This window comes from Perca flavescens, chromosome 9 (assembly GCF_004354835.1).
Source record: "Perca flavescens isolate YP-PL-M2 chromosome 9, PFLA_1.0, whole genome shotgun sequence".
NCBI lineage: Eukaryota > Metazoa > Chordata > Actinopteri > Perciformes > Percidae > Perca > Perca flavescens.
In genome coordinates, this window is record NC_041339.1 from 22,840,146 (window position 1) to 22,856,867 (window position 16,722).

Consider the following 16,722-nt stretch of genomic DNA (forward strand, 5'->3'; position numbering starts at 1 on the left):
ATATACAATATACCACTCTGTATATCTAGCTGGCCCTGCTATACTACTATATACCAAGTGAAACCAAAAAAGGAAAGACATATCTTATGTAAGATAATGACTATGTCAGTGTCAATCAATTGTATCTCTTTTAAAGCCACATACATTCTCTGTCTAACATTGTTCCTGTTGGGGGATTTTATTATGGGAAGAGTAAGGGCCATTATTTTTCGGGTTTGCATTTAATACAACATTTTAGCTTTTACAGCTTCTTCTATACACACTGCTTATCAATGCACTCTCCTTCTTTCTTATTTCCTTTTACATCATATCTAGAGTGTATCTTTGTTCATGCCACTCCCTTTTAAAGCACATACACCATCAACAATGACACTCTCCCTATTCCTCAGTACTTTGTTCATTTTTGTCTCAGTTGCCCGGGGCCTGCTTTTTATAGACTGCCACAGTAAAATATTGCACTGCATTTGATTTAATTAGTGGTTTTGTTATCTTTGACGCAAAAAGATAAAAGGCAATGGCAGTTTTAAAAAGAAATGATTGGGTTGGAGGGAATCATCAATTATTAATCTGAGTGCAAGGTCTTCCTATCTTAAAACACACATTTTATGATTGATTATTTTTGGTTTGTTAAATAGATTGTGTGTGTGTGTGTGTGTGTGTGTGTGTGTGTGTGTGTGTGTGTGTGTGTGTGTGTGTGTGTGTGTGTGTGTGTGTGTGTGTGTGTGTGTGTGTGTGTGTGTGTGTGTGTGTGTGTGTGTGTGTGTCTGGAATGGCTGTATTTGGACAGGAAAAAGGAAGTGTGCAGAGACCGCCAAGCATGTGCTAAAGGTTCTCACTGACCTGCTTGGGCATGAGAACCATGAGGTGATGCACACACATCCGTGAACACTGATGTTAAAGGTCCCATGGCATGAAAATTTCACTTTATGAGTTTTTTTAACATTAATATGAGTTCCCCCAGCCTGCCTATGGTCCCCCAGTGGCTAGAAATGGCAATAGGTGTAAACCGATCGGGGTATCCTGCTCTGCCTTTGAGAAAATGAAAGCTCAGATGAGCCGATCTGGAATCTTGCTCCTTATGACGTCATAAGGGAAAAGGTTACCTCCCCTTTCTCTGTTTTGCCCGCCCAGAGAATGTGGCCCGCCCATTAGAAACACATTTACAGAGGTTGAACAACATGGACACAGCATACATAATTAATAGTAAAAGGTGATGCTCCCACATTCAGAAAACAACAAATGTGCAGAATTAATGTTAATACAGGATACAGAGTACAAAAGCATCTACAGTAGTTTCTTAAAAGGACATCGCAAAAGAGAGTTGGTTACATTTTGTAGCATTAAACTTTAATCCAAAGTGGACAACACATAGCACTTCGTTAGTTTACAGCATTCACATGAATACAGCGTCACCACCTGATCTGTTAAAATACCACTGTAATCCAAGCAGACACACCTAGGCTTGCCATCAAATTTAAGATTATGATGCCTTCCAGAGCTTGCGGCTGTCCTAATAGAAATAAGCTATGGCTTTAGGTTAGTCTATAAAAACGTATACAAAAAGTATACAACAGTAACACTAACACTAGCTTTCTTTATGAAAGGATGTCAGCAACTTTGGAGGGCCATTAACTCAATCTGTTGTCTCCCTACTGCTAGGATTTGTATCTAATACTGTACGCCTATAGATCATAAAGATAGTGTGTGTGTGTGTGTGTGTGTGTGTGTGTGTGTGTGTGTGTGTGTGTCTCTGTCTGTTTGCTCTCTCAGATCCGACCATATGTGAATGGAGCCCTGTACAGTATCCTGTGTATTCCCTCTGTGAGACAGGAAGCCAAAGAGATGGTGAGATAGCAGAAATGTCTTCACCTGCTTGGAGGAAACAGACCCAGTTTGTGTTTTAGCTCTGTATTTGTCTCTTTATGTCACCACACAGCCAGTGTTTGGATGGGAAACAGCAGGTGTTCACAGTCATATGACACAGTCACTGTACCCAGATACTGGTGAACTGTTGGGTTGTATCTGTGGATATGGCTGTGTCCATCCTGTCCAACAAAGATCATGTTCAAACAGATCTCTCACACATCAATGATCATTATTATTAACACAAATAAAATATGTTATAATCAACTTAAAGTAAGCACTTTTGACCCCCAGCCAATTGTTGTTACAGGGTATACTTCCTTTGAATACTCAGTCACTGATTTTTATTCTGAAGCTAACTAGAAAAATAGCCCTTGCATTTGTCGTTCAGCTGTAAAGTTTTGTGCATACACCGGTGTGACTTGTGTTTCCCTCACATGTGTGCAGAGTGTAGAGGAGATTCTCCGTTGCTACAGCAAAGAGGAGAACCCAGACCTCAACAGACAGATTGAGTTCATCTTAAAACAGCTAAACTCAGGTTAGTGAAGTCAAATTTACTGTTACACTGGATGTATTCTACTCTATGTAATGTACTGACTGTTTATGTACATTTAAAGATAAAATACTGTACCAGATGAAAGTGACATTGTGCTAATTTAGGGTTTTGGGCAGTTGGTGTTAGTGGTGTTAGGTGACAGTAGTCCTGTACTAGTCAGACATGGCAAAGAATGAACAACTTCATGTAAATGTAAAGAACAGTGGGTTTTGAAAGTGTTTTATAATGTGTTGGAAAATCATCTAACTTGTTTAATCCTTATGATCTGGCTGTGTTTCACCCAGCTGATGAAGAGGGGCCAGAGTCAGACGATGAAGAAGAAGAGGACGACAATGATGTAAGTCCTCCCCTCAACCCATTAGGCATTGATATGGTATTGCTTTACACTATGTAGTCACAACTATAGGGATATATTATCAATATATTTTATGTCGGATCAAAAGAACAAAAATGAGGAATGGATGATAAACGAGGGTGAGAGGAAGCACGCCCAGAAATGAACACCTCATATTTAACACACTTCCAAAACCTGTAAATGGTAATCTCAGCATGTAGGGCTGGGCATCGTTCAAAATCTTTCAATCCGGTGCCAATTTCGATACCTCAGTTTCGATGCCGGTTCCTTAACGATACTTTCTTTGATACCATATGTTTTAAAATCCATTTCAACATCAACAAAAATACATTAAACACAAAACTTGTGTTTAACTTGGGGTGCGCCAGTAGGATACTCAGGATTGGTATCAATCCAAACTTTAAAAATTAACAAAAAAAGAGAAACCTGAACATATTATAAATAATAAATGAATAAACAAATGACATTGTGTACAGGCTAATATTGAACTAAATAAAATGCTAAGGAATGTAAAGAACAAAGACTTTTTAGTGCAAACTGCATAATGACACAAACCTTTAACAATAAACTTGGTCACTGCCCTGTTGTCAACGTTGAACTAATGAAGAACTAACTTAAGTGCAAAGGAATGTAATTGAATTGCCTTGTTGCTGAAATGTGCTGTAGAAGTAAAGTTGCCTTTCCTTACAACATCAGCCTGTCAGTCAGTCATCAGGGCAAGAGACCACTGTTGTGCCTGCTTGTCTCACAGGAAGTGTAAAACAACAGCACCGCAACCGCTTTCGCCTCGCCATTAATATCATATCGCAGCAAACGCTGTCAGCGTGAAGTTTTGGAAAACTTTAACCGCATTTGAAACCACTTTATTGGCATTGCCGAAAGATAAATAATTTTTCGATACTCATAGGATCCGGGTATTTTTTCGGTGCCATAAAAGTATCGACGTTCAGTGCCCAGCCCTATCAGCATGACACAGCTATTGGGTGTCTCCCACCTGTGTGTTTGTGCATGTGTGTATGGGGGAGGTCATGGTCATGGTCTTGGCAGATTAGATTATGTGAGAAAGTGGGAATGGCTGCAGTCGTGTGTGTGTGTGTGTGTGTGTGTGTGTGTGTGTGTGTGTGTGTGTGTGTGTGTGTGTGTGTGTGTGTGTGTGTGTGTGTGTGTGTGTGTGTGTGTGTGTGTGTGTGTGTGTGTGTGTGTGTGTGTGTGTGTGTGTGTGTGTGTGTGTGTGTGTGTGTGTGTGTGTGTGTGTGTGTGTACAGTATGTGTGTCCCCCTATTCCCCTAGTTGTCGCAAATTCCTTGAGGGCGAGTGCCTTTATTCCATTGCCTCTGATCTCAGATATGGTGGTTTTTTTTAGCTGCTATCCATTTACCATTGCTATAAGGGTGAACTGATATATGTTCCCCACTTGTGTAAGGGAGTCCAACAAGTGTAGACTACACTGGTCTCTTATTGGCACCGTTTGACTTGGTGCCAAACATTGTAGTAGTGTTTGTCCTAGTTTGTAGACTCACATCAATGGTATTGTGAAATAGTTCATTCTAAAAAGTAAATTAGGCATCACCAAACTAACCATAGTCACAAGGCTGACATCATGATGTCAGCTGTGTTGATTTCATTACATACTGACTGTTAAGATGAATTACTGACACTGCATACTGTCATTGTCTTGTGACAGGAAGATTTAATGGAAACAGACCTAGATATAGAGGAAGTTCTCCAACCACAGCCCAGGGAACTGTCTGGGGAGAGTCTGCTTACCACTGAGTACCTGGGGGTAAGAGCAAGACACAGACACTCACTACACTCCTCGCTATGCTCAAGTTAAATAAACATGTTGTTGTTTGCTTAACACACAAACCGCTCACAAGAAGGCTACAATAAGCAATTGTTAGGTGTTGGTGCGTGTGTGTCTGTACTACACAGTTCCAGCTAGTTCAGAATGCAGCAGCTTGTTGAAATAGTACCTAGAATAGGGGGAACTATTAAAGGGGCGCTATGCAGTTTTGGCCAAAAGTTGCAAGTGTGGTTTTTCTGCTCACAGGCGCTAGGGGGAAGCAAGATAACCACCATTCAACTCGAAATAAGTCATAACTATTCCAATGACTCCGAAGATGTTCAGTTAAGGTAAAAAAAACAAAAAAAACTCCATAGTTCCCCTTTAATGTGTCACGCGACAGAGACAATAAACCTTGTTGCAAGAGTTTACATCATTGTGCTACTTAATGCTAGATGGCTAGAGGAAGGACACAAGCAGGTCTTCACATTGAAGGAAGCTGTTCCAATAATTAGTGACTAAAAACTTAATACATGCACAGATGGCAACTCCCCTAATCTGGAGGTTTATGATTGTTGTCATCATCATGCTGCATTTACACTGAATTAGTAACTGACCCTCTGACCCCTTTATAGAACTTCTGATTGACTTTAATTTTTAACTTGAGCCCTCCACAGGTGAAACAGACATGGGCTACATCAATCATTCACCCAACCTAATGGCTCTCAATATCCCTGTGACAAACCAGTTACTCTGTTTTGGATAGTTACTGTAATTACTCATCGCATGCTAACACCATATCGCCAGTTTGACGATGATCTCTAGATTGGTCATGTACGCGGGGCACTGGACATGGGACAAGCTCTGGCAGACAGCACGTGTTGGACACATTCCGACCGGACTTTATTTGTTGCCTAACGTCATCGCTACAATCTGTCTCTCTGCTGTTTAGGAATGGCAAGTTCCCAATTTAACACAGATACATACCATTTATTGAAGTGTGTGTGTGTGTGTGTGTGTGTGTGTGTGTGTGTGTGTGTGTGTGTGTGTGTGTGTGTGTGTGTGTGTGTGTGTGTGTGTGTGTGTGTTGCATGTGCAGATCATGACCAACATGGCAAAAGTGAAAAGGAAATCGAACCCTCTGCCGCAACCATGTGTTGATGAACCCCTACAACGGCCGGTCACCCCAAGTTCTCATCGTAACGTGGTGTAAGTTGAATACTCACTCTTAAGCAGACATGCTAATTCATGGTGTAAGTGTCAGTGTCAGGTAACAGGAAGTGTGCATGATACTGTAGGGTTAGGGTATTTTAGGCTCAATGGTACTTTAGTTGTACATTGTACAGTAGACTAGATAAATTCAAATGATGTCTGGCCTCTATTCATTCATATGATGTCTGGCCTCTGTCTTAAAGTGGATCATTTTACAAAGCTCGTAGTCTAACCTGTAGGTCATTTTGACAATTATTGTGCTGCCAGAATAATGATAAGGAAGTTCCTACATCTATAAAAAACTACTGTAGTAGGTCAAAGCAAGAATGGGTTTGAATACATTTTGCCATTAATCATCGCAAAGCCTGTAAGGGAATGAGTCAGCAGAATGAGATTGGACCTGGAGACAATATGTACTGAAAGGCAGATGATTGTCATTAAAAACTATAAGACAGATAGCAGGGATTAAAAAAAATAGTTATTTTAGAGTAATGGATATGACAGCTATGAGAGAGAGGTGTACTACACATGACCTGGCCCCAGTGATAAGGGAGCACCGACTCACAGCAAGTAATTGATACGCAGGAAGGATTCACAACTTACTAACTGGAACCAATGGTAATTCTAATTTATTTATGTAGCACGTTTGAATATAAAGTTAGAGTGTTGTACAACTTTAAAGAAGTAGCCCTTATGAAGCTAAGAAAAAAACATTAAGATAAAGGTTTTATGAACATCTTGATTTAAGTTCTTACACAACCTGAGCTGTATTGTTTGTGTCATGTGTAGGGATTACCGATCCGGCGGTCAGGGGGATGGACGTAGCCGGGACAGGGAATACCCTCTGAGCAGACAGAAGAGCGACGAAGGAAGCCTGCCTCCTTCTCGATACAACTCCCGACCTCCAACACGCTCTGGCAGTCGCCCCGGCACTGCTGACTCCCTACGTCACAGTATCGGTGGGTGGATGTCATTTACCAATAAAAAAAATAAATACATTTGATAGCACATAGCAGTAGAATTTCAAAAGAAATTCAATATTACACCTTTGACCATGTCAGAATGCTGCGTCTGTTCGTCAGATGTATGCAGTCAGATTACTCATACTTAATACACTTTGTGCATACTGAAAATCAGCTGCATATTTGTGGGACAATTTAATTTCCCTTCCACCAGCTGCTCTTTATTTGGTTTATGTGGATTTATTTGATGTGATGCCCAGTGTCCATTAGGCAGCGAAGCTCCTGTGACTTCCTCAGAAAGCATAAGGGATAAAGACTCAGCAAAACGGGCACCAAATGGCTAAACCAAATGACCTATTTTGACTTTCCACAAAACATCAGCGTGACATCAGGTTGTGCTCCTGTGTTCCATAGTGACCATAATGTGTATCAGTACTGTTGCATTGTTTTGTTTAAGTTTTGAGTTTAAATTTGAAAGGCAGATAGGTTGATATAATTCAAAAAGTAGTGGGATGAAGGTCCAATATGTCCTTCCTCTCTGTCACAAACACTCAGACTCAGAGTGTGGCCGGTTGTCCCAGGAGTCCGAGTTGGAGGGTCCATATGAAGGGCGAACCAGAAAAGGACGTTCCCATGAAGAACACAATGGACACTCTGCCAGGTAAACCGCACACGCACGCACATGCACACACGCACACACACACACACACACACACACACACACACACACACACACGCACATGCACGCGTACATTTACTCAAGTATTCCAAATTTGATGTACATTTCAGAGGGAAGTATGTAAGCAATATTACACAAAGGGTTTGATTTTATTGTCATTATTGGCACAACAGTGATACGGCCGTAAACATCACTGAATTGCCAATAATATGACGTTAAATCAAACCCTTGAGTGTAATATTGCGATTACACGACAACGGTTACCAACCAAATAAAGGTTATAATCAAACTTTATATTGTGGGGCAATTCGCTCTCAAAATTTAAAAAAGCAACATAGACGATTTCTAGTCCCTCCCTTTTTAGTCTGCCAGCTAACGTTAGCTTTGTAGAGATCGGGGGATTTCCTAGCACAAATATATACACCAAACTGCTTTGCTAAGATATCAGCTGAAAAAAATATTTCTTCCATGGATAGATTTAGATACTGCGTCCGCTAACTTCAAACAACACAGACGATTTCCTGTTCCTGTTTAACCTGAGTCAGCCAGTCAACTTAAGCTAACGTTAGCTTTGTAGAGATCGTGGGATTTCCCAAACTGAATAACTACCAAACCTATAAACACAAAACAGCTTTGCTAGCTCAATCTTGTTGTAACTAAGATATCTGCTAAACAAAAAATATTTTTTCCACCAACAGATTTAGCTCCTGTACATCCGAGAAATGTAGCAGCTATTATTAACACAGCGCCGAGTCACAGGCACAGCTGCAAGTTCCAAACATTTCCAGTGGAAGTTAACTTCAGAGCCTTGTAACAAAATAAGTTAATTAATCCGATGAATCACTTTATATACATTAGTTGGAGAGCTTTTGTGTGTTCCACTGTGGTTTCTGATTTACATGAATACAAATGTTTCAAAACCTGTTTTTTAATTCAGCTCTGTAATGTTGCCATAGAAATGGCGGAGTAATATTTTTAAGTGCTGCTGATCAAATGGTTGTCATGCTGATTTGAGCACATTCTAAATGATCAAACAATCAGATTTCCTTGTTGGATCTACTTGTTGTATAATGTATACAATATATATATATATATATATATAAAAACAGTATAAGTATAAGTAAAAAATCCTGCATTGAAAATGTTACTTAATTAAAAGTGTGTAAATATTTCTATAATATTCTGTGTGTAATCGTCTAATCATTTTAGCTTGTACTTATAGACCTGTGTATTGTTGAGTAGTTTATATATATATATATATATATATATATATATATATATATATATATATATATATATATATATATATATATATATATATATATATATATATTGTTGAGTAGTATATATATATATATATATATATATATAAACTACTCAACAATACACAGGTCTACAAGTACAAGCTAAAATGATTAGACGATTACACACAGAATAATATAGAAATTAATTAAGTAACATTTTCAATGCAGGACTTTTACTTGTAGCAAGGTGTTTTTACAGTGTGGTATTAGTACTTTTACTCAATTAAAGGATCTGAATACTTCTTTCACCACTGGTGTTTCATGTACTGTATGTTGCTGCAATTAAATGTCTGAAACATTGAGAGATCTTCAACTTGAAAATCTAATTTATTATCATATGCATTAGAAGCAGTGCATTTCAGTTCAATGAACAGCTCTGGCTACCTCCTGATGGCACGCAACACAAGATATAAAATACATTTATGGAAGTTGCTCTTCTCTGGTTAGAGGGTGAGGCTTGTGTGAAATCAATCTGAGCCATTGCTATGCAACGCCATATCTCTCTGTTACTGTATGGGTGTCTTTTTCTCAGTCAGAACCACTGAATTCAGTCAGGGTAGGCCGTGGGTTATGAAAATAACAGAAAAGATGGATAAAAGATAAAGTACAACATAAGAAAGAGGAGGATATACGTATCATGTGTAAGGAAGTGAAAATTAGAGCTCTATTAAGAAAAACAAACATATATAACAGACTTATGTGTCTGACTTCAAAAGAAGCACAAGAATAGAAAGAACATGTTGCTTGGTAGCAACTACCATGGAACAAAGCCAGAGGGAATTATGCAAATTAAAATAATTAGTGCAAGTCAGCTGAGGTTCCTGTGAATCCCTGAAATGCGTGTCAGGGCATTTCTGTGTCTGTGGAGAGAGTTGGCAATTGTTGCTCCACACCGATCGGTGACTCAGCACCGCCAAGCTGGTCTGTGAGACTGTGACATGCGTTTAAACGAGCAGTTCCCACAAAGAGACCCATTCAATCAAACCTCCCCTGCTTCTCCTCTCCTTCAAATCCCAGAGGAACTTGACTCCTGAATCCCGCCAAGAGTAATGAGTCCCAGGAAACCGCTTCGGTATCCTCCTCCCATCCCCCCAACAAAACGTAAAACACCTCTACAATACGAACTTCAGTAGCCTCATTTCACCCCAGTTTGGGAACAAGACTTTTATATTAGAGACATTTTAGGACACAGTCATTGATACTTAGGTGAATAGAAACTTAGCAACACAGCAATTTGGCAAATACCAAAAGAGAAGATGTATATTTATGCTTTTGCTTTGAGGTTAATGAATTCCCCCCCTTTGTTTTTATTTTACCAAAGCTCTGCTTCAAACTCATTCAAGGTAACACCTGGGGGGCCGGCCAGGCTTTTTCCATTCAGACATCAAAGTTAAAGACCGAAGTCTTGACACCTTGTTTCTCCTCTCGTTGTTGACGTTGTGGCTATTTATGCAAATGTCAGTTCCCTGTTCCACAGAGCTGAACATTCAAGTTTATAAAGCCTGTTTTATAACATTCAGTTACACCAGATGATATCAGGCATGTTGGAGCCAATGTGACTACTGTGAGCTGAAACAAGAATGAGCTGACTGAAATCTATCCATCTATTACGGTATGGGATTGCTACACAGGATGTAGGTCATTTGGCACCTGCCTGATGAGAACATGAGCAGAGTTTTGGGCCTTCACAAAGTGTAGGCAGAAGAGTAATGTGTGCATTGTGATCCTGTTTCTCAGACTCACACAGACATGGCAACACATTTTGTGGTTTGTAAAGTAGCTGCAAAATATTGTGTAATTTTCATAAAAGGATGCAACTATCAAGTGTAAATACATCTGAGTTTTTTAGCCAAGGACCCCTTAACTGAAAGAGAGACGGAGCAGGGACCCCTACATATTGTATAAAAGGAAGTTGCTAATACTAAGCTATTAAAATTGCCTAATAATTGTTGGCATGATTTTATAAGTCATGTTTTAATCTTGAACAACAATGTGGCATAGTGAATCCTTAGGATTAACTGTGTATGTGGATGGCCTTAGTGACTACCTTACCTATGGTGGGCCAGTTAGCAGTGGAGATTTCTGTTTGCTAAAAATATGTTGGATTCATGATAAGACTTTTTAATTTTTGAAAAAAAAAACTGTTGAAGATCCCTGTATAAGAGAATGAATAGAACCGAAAGTAAAAAAAAATATGCAGGGAGGATGCATGTTTTGTATGTCATTAATGGAGATTCACATTTTGAACACCTTATGATATTGTATATGTGTTTTATAGTATAAAAACCTGCTGCTAGAAATCGCAACAACAAAAAAATGATATAGAGTTACATATATAGTGTATATGAATAAACTCGGCACCTCAACAGCCTGCATGGTATGGATGACCCTACTGATAGCTGTCCCCATTGGGTATGTCTGAAGTATCGACAAAGAAGTCTGGCAAGCCATCGCCAGAAGTGGAGGTTATCGACTGAAACAAGTGAAATGGATGCTATAAAGTGTCGAGGGCAAGATGCTTGTGCAAGGTTGATTCTGTACCCAGGAAAGCCATGATTTCTGTGCTATGAAACCTTCTGTGAAATGAGATCTGTTTGTGGCTGTAGTGTCTCATGACTACTGAGCAGCTCATCAGATAAAAGGATGACCTCTCTGAATGATCTTTCTAACCGTAAGCAAGTAAGAAATAAGAGTAGCTGTAATAAAAAGTAACTATAAAATAATCAATATACAAGGCAGGCTTGGTCAATGTAGCCTTAAAATAGTAAATTGTGTAGGTGTTCTGTACCCAGTTTAGCTGTTAACTTGTCTTATTTTGTCTTGTGTTTTATTTTTGAGATTTTTCATAAGCCGATGTTTGTTTGACTGCTTTTGCAGCACCATTTTTGTATTATGGTGTTTGTGCTGATTAGTGATTTAGTGGGACTTATTTTTGTTTAATATAATTTATTCTTTCTTCTCTTCTTTTCCCTGTCATCAGTGGTGATTATGTGCCTGCATTTACAAGCCAGCCCAAGATTCCCCGTACACCTGATGCAACAGTTAGCCAGGACACCAGTGCTCACCGGGCTCGAGGCCCAGCTTTGGCACCCCAGTTCTCCCACTCGGAGCCGCAGCCGAGTAACCGACCAGGCTCCGCCAGCTCAACAGGAGGAGGGGGACGACAAAGTGGAAGTAAGCATGTACTCACCAGCCATTGTTGGCAAAGTTTTCATCTACCCTACCAGCCACTTTGGAAGATAACCAGCTATGTAACTGTTTATGTCAGAATTTATTTCATTTGTTCAGGCGTGGGTAATATGGATAACATCTTGCAAAAACAGAATACGAAATTTAATATTTTATGCTAATATTGTTATATAATAAATATGGAAATGTCACTGGCAAACTAACCACAGAAAATAACCACAAATAATTTGGTTACTTTTTGTCAAATCCTGGACATTAAACAACCATCAAATCAAGGTACTTAATCTCACAGATACAAGAGAGGCCTCTAAATGCAATATGACCATTAAGCAGTGATGGTCGTTGATTTGTAGCATTGCCTGCAGTTACCTAATACAACTATAGGTAAGGCATAGCTACAGTACAGGCCAAAAATTTGGACACACTTTTTCATTCAATGTGTTTCCTTTTTATTTTCATGACTATTTACATTGTAGATTCTCACTGAAGGCATTAAAACTATGAATGAACACATATGGAATTATGTACTTAACAAAAAAGTGTGAAATAACTGAAAACATGTCTTATATTTTAGATTCTTCAAAGTAGCCACCCTTTGCTTTTTTTTTAACTCTGCAAACCCTTGATGTTCTCTCAATGAGCTTCATGAGGTAGTCACCTGAAATGTTTTTCACTTCACAGTGTGCTTTGTCAGGGTTAATTAGTGGAATTTTTTCCCTTATTAATAAAAAAGCAAAGGGTGGCTACTTTGAAGAATCTAAAATATAAGACATGTTTTCAGTTATTTCACACTTTTTTGTTAAGTACATAATTCCATATGTGTTCATTCATAGTTTTGATGCCTTCAGTGAGAATCTACAATGTAAATAGTAATGAAAATAAAAAGGAAACACATTGAATGAGAAAGTGTGTCCAAACTTTTGGCCTGTACTGTACCTCAGTAGAAATGGTATAGTAAAATCTCTCCTGGTTGAAAAATCATATCACCCAATCGTAGCAATCACCTGAAACAAAATATGGAAATGGAATGATAGAAAAATGCCCTGTGGTGTAGTTCAGTTAGGGGGTACCGTTATCTGCCTGTACAACTCTTTAACAGTCACAATTGAACTCACTGTCTGTCTCACCCATTGTACATCCAACAAATATCGTAATTTTCCTGCTCCTTACATACAGGTTTTACCAGAACTGTCGACTCTTGTTGTTCTAAAAACAAAAGAAGACTTACAATAACGTGCAACAAGACAAAAGTGGGATTAACTGTAAAATGACAAATCATGCTTAAGTTTCCCTTGAGCTCACATCTTGATTTACACATTTCAGCAGTTTCAACTGGAATTCCGTAACAAAATCTGCCATTGATGTGTTTCAAAGTTTTTGCATGACTGTGTTAATGCTTTTGCTTTTATTGGCAGTATATGGCTGTTAAAAGAAATAAAAGTAGTCCATTAGTGTTTTCAGCCCATCCCTACCATAGCCACTTATGCATTTGCTGTCAACTTCACAGAACTTGAGTCACTGCAGGGAAGATGGCCTGCCCAGTTGCTCTGGTGCTCTTAGTTGGGTGATATCATCTCTCCATGCCCTCATGCGTCTTAACTGCATTTGATGAGCAAGTAACTCTGGCTCTTACGCATGCTGCCCTTACCATAAAGCCTGTAATAAGGCCTAATGGTTAGTCCAAGCCACCACATCCTCGTGTGTGTGTGTGTGTGTGTGTGTGTGTGTGTGTGTGTGTGTGTGTGTGTGTGTGTGTGTGTGTGTGTGTGTTGTACTTATGAGGTCTGGCAAGTGTCAAACATCTATCAACTCATAAGGAAGTCACCTAATCATAGCTCCGCTTTAAGGGCAATAAGCAGACGCACATGACGTGGCAAGCAAAATACACTTTTCCTGTGAGCATCTTTAGCTTTTTATTGGTATGTATTGATTTTATTTGCCCGTGCATAACACTGCATAACATCTAAATAATGAACAAACAAAATGTATCAGGAGAAGTCAAGAAGCCACAGGCTTATACAACTGACCTACCCTCAACTTAAAAACAAAAAACAAACAAAAAGAAATATGAAAAAAATAAAACTAAGCAAACATAATTTGGAAAAAATACAATAAAAATAAATGACAGCAAGAAATACGCAAAATGAGCAGAAAACGGATCAATCGGACAACAATTAATTAATAACAAAGAAATGCATGATGAACAATACGAGGTATAGTACTGGCTATGTTTCGGTTTGTAAAAAGGAAGGGGAAGATGATCAACCTGTCTAGTAATCTATGAATGAATTTGGGAATTCAATTTAGAAGAAGTGGCTAAGCAATGATGGTAAAGAAAAAGGCAAGAATATACTGTATACTTATATATAAATGCACATATCTGATGAATATTTATGTCATATACTGTCAGAATGTTCAGTTTCCTGAACAATGGAACAGAGGTCTTGTTAGAGTTTGAGAAAAAAATAAAATAAAGTTTTGTCAGTTTCTTTTTTTGCAGCAGCAAATAAAGTTAAGAATGGATGTGTATGTATTTGCCCAAACAAAATTACCATGAATCAAATAGAGATAAAATCATGAAATAATATAAAGTTAATAAACATTTATGAAATGTCGTTGTTTGCTAATGATCCCCAGTTACAAATATAATTAATGTTTTTTTTCCAGTTTAATTTCTCAACTAAAATGCCTAAGAAACGAGTATGTTCCCTTTCTTGAGCATCTATGTTATTTATTTATTTTTACTTGAATGCAGCTTCTGCTACCTAATGTTTGCTGTTTTTGGTGGAGTCTGGCTGCAGAGACACCAACCACACGCTGAGACAGGATCCCCTTTAGATCCATATTTGGTAAACACTTCCTTGTGACTGACAACTTGGCTAAGGAAAGATAGAGGAGGCATTTTTGTAGCTGACCACCCACTCAGCCAGCACAAACAAAGAGCCGCCTGCCTCGCCATGTTGAGAGGATGGGGGAAAAAAACTGTATTATCCTACCAAAGTCATTTCAACAAGGCAGACTTCACGCGATGACAGAGCCTTGTTATGTCGCGGTGCAGCTAGAGAAAGTGTCGGAAGTGCATAAGTTACCTCTTAAGACTGTCACTCTGGCGCTGAATGATAAATGTAATGAGGAAATCAGATTTTCCTTTCTCACAAATAGGTGGGAAAGAATATAACAAAACCCCAATCCTTACCTTTCCGAAAGTAGGTACTTGGCTTTTAAGTTATATCAAGATGATAACAAATCTTAACATGTCAGGAGGGGATCTCCTTTCATTTTCTTTTTATTGATGTTTAAGTTCAAATATGGCTGTCCTCTACCTTCTCTTTTTTTTAAACCCCACATCCCTTCCTCTTCTCTCTCCTCCATCAGGCAGCCAGTCAAAGAGGAGGTGAAGAGGGAGCTGTCACCATGGAGTAGCACTATCTCCCCGGGAGCATCGGGCTTCCTGTAACATCATCCGCCCAGGTTGTGATCAGGTTCAGGGCAACCGAGATGGTCGAGGCTCAGCAGCAGCAGGAGAAGGGGCTCGAACAATGTGGAGGATTGTGGCCCTCCATTTTTGTTCTCCCCCTATCCCCTTCGGCTTCAGCACAGACTTCTTCTGTAACATAATACAGACAATAACCACAACCCCACAGCCATCCAGCTCTGTGCACCTTAAGTTGGCATTGAAGTTGAGGTGATAGTTGGCACACCTAAATATGTATGACATCCTCCAGCCATGACAAAGTTATTGTGGAACAAGATGCGGGTGTTCTAACTCGGAAGTATACCGTAGCGCCGAGTTGGGGCAGTTCAAGGGAACTTATTTGATCACCTTTCTGGTCTTCGAACATAAGCAGATTACATTTCTTCACAAAATTAGGGATAAACAGAGTCCCATAAAAAGAGATTTTTGATACATCCTAAACAAGCGCAGAGTGCTACACGCCGACTTATTGGGACTTTGTCTTATTCTCAGTAACCCCCAGAGTTAGATAAGTCCATACATACCCTTCTCATCTCCGTGCGTGTCGTAACTCTGTCTGACGCCCCCACCGCTAGCCTAGCTTAGCACAGATCCTGGAGGTAACCGGCTCCATCTAGTGAAAATAAACGCCAACATGTTCCTATTTACATGTTGTGATTTGTATAGTCACAGGGTGTACAAATAACAAGGTCACATGAGACACAGCCATCTTCTAACCGTATACATACTGGGAACTATATTCTCAGAAGGTGAAGCACTGCTACTTCTGCTACTTGGGTGGAGTGATTATTACTCCAACTCTGAGCGAATTCCAGGCGAACATTCTGCTCTTCACCACGGGGCTTCTCAGGTGCTGCGAGCAAATTACTCCGCCCAAGTAGCAGAAGTAGCAGTGCTTCGCCTTCTGAGAATATAGTTCCCAGTATGTATACGGTTAGAAGACGGCTGTGTCTCATGTGACCTTGTTATTTGTACACCCTGTGACTATACAAATCACAACATGTAAATAGGAACATGTTGGCGTTATTTTGTCACTTAATGGGAGCAGTAGGCTAGATGGAGCCGGTTACCTCCAGGATCTGTGCTAAGCTAGGCCAGCGGTGGGTGCATCAGACCACATTGTGACATGCACGGAGATGAGAAGGGTATGTATGGACTTATCTAACTCTGGGGGATACGGTGAATAAGCTAAAGTCCCAATAAGTTGGCGTGTTCCTTTAAGTCTGAATACGAGCTGACATGTTCGGACTTAAGCACAGCATTGTTATACCTGTTTTTAACTACATATAAACAGGGGATTAATGGTACACTAATGGTTTGGAAAACCACCCATGACTAGACGGA

The 16,722-nt window shown here is 39.5% G+C and overlaps 1 protein-coding gene across 3 annotated transcripts in view; it reads left to right on the forward strand.

Moving 5' to 3' along the window:
* The window catches only part of armc9 (armadillo repeat containing 9), a 29,467-nt gene extending 13,595 nt beyond the window's left edge, over nucleotides 1–15,872 (forward strand). For all 3 annotated transcript variants that reach the window (XM_028587274.1, XM_028587276.1, XM_028587275.1), the window contains 10 exons: nucleotides 788–864; nucleotides 1,771–1,845; nucleotides 2,311–2,401; nucleotides 2,704–2,756; nucleotides 4,459–4,557; nucleotides 5,657–5,766; nucleotides 6,559–6,728; nucleotides 7,287–7,392; nucleotides 11,695–11,888; nucleotides 15,279–15,872. In XM_028587274.1, coding sequence (XP_028443075.1) covers nucleotides 788–864; nucleotides 1,771–1,845; nucleotides 2,311–2,401; nucleotides 2,704–2,756; nucleotides 4,459–4,557; nucleotides 5,657–5,766; nucleotides 6,559–6,728; nucleotides 7,287–7,392; nucleotides 11,695–11,888; nucleotides 15,279–15,301 — 998 coding nt within the window. In that variant the 3' untranslated portion in view covers nucleotides 15,302–15,872. The remainder of the gene's footprint in view (nucleotides 1–787; nucleotides 865–1,770; nucleotides 1,846–2,310; nucleotides 2,402–2,703; nucleotides 2,757–4,458; nucleotides 4,558–5,656; nucleotides 5,767–6,558; nucleotides 6,729–7,286; nucleotides 7,393–11,694; nucleotides 11,889–15,278) is intronic.
* Nucleotides 15,873–16,722: the final 850 nt, after the last annotated feature.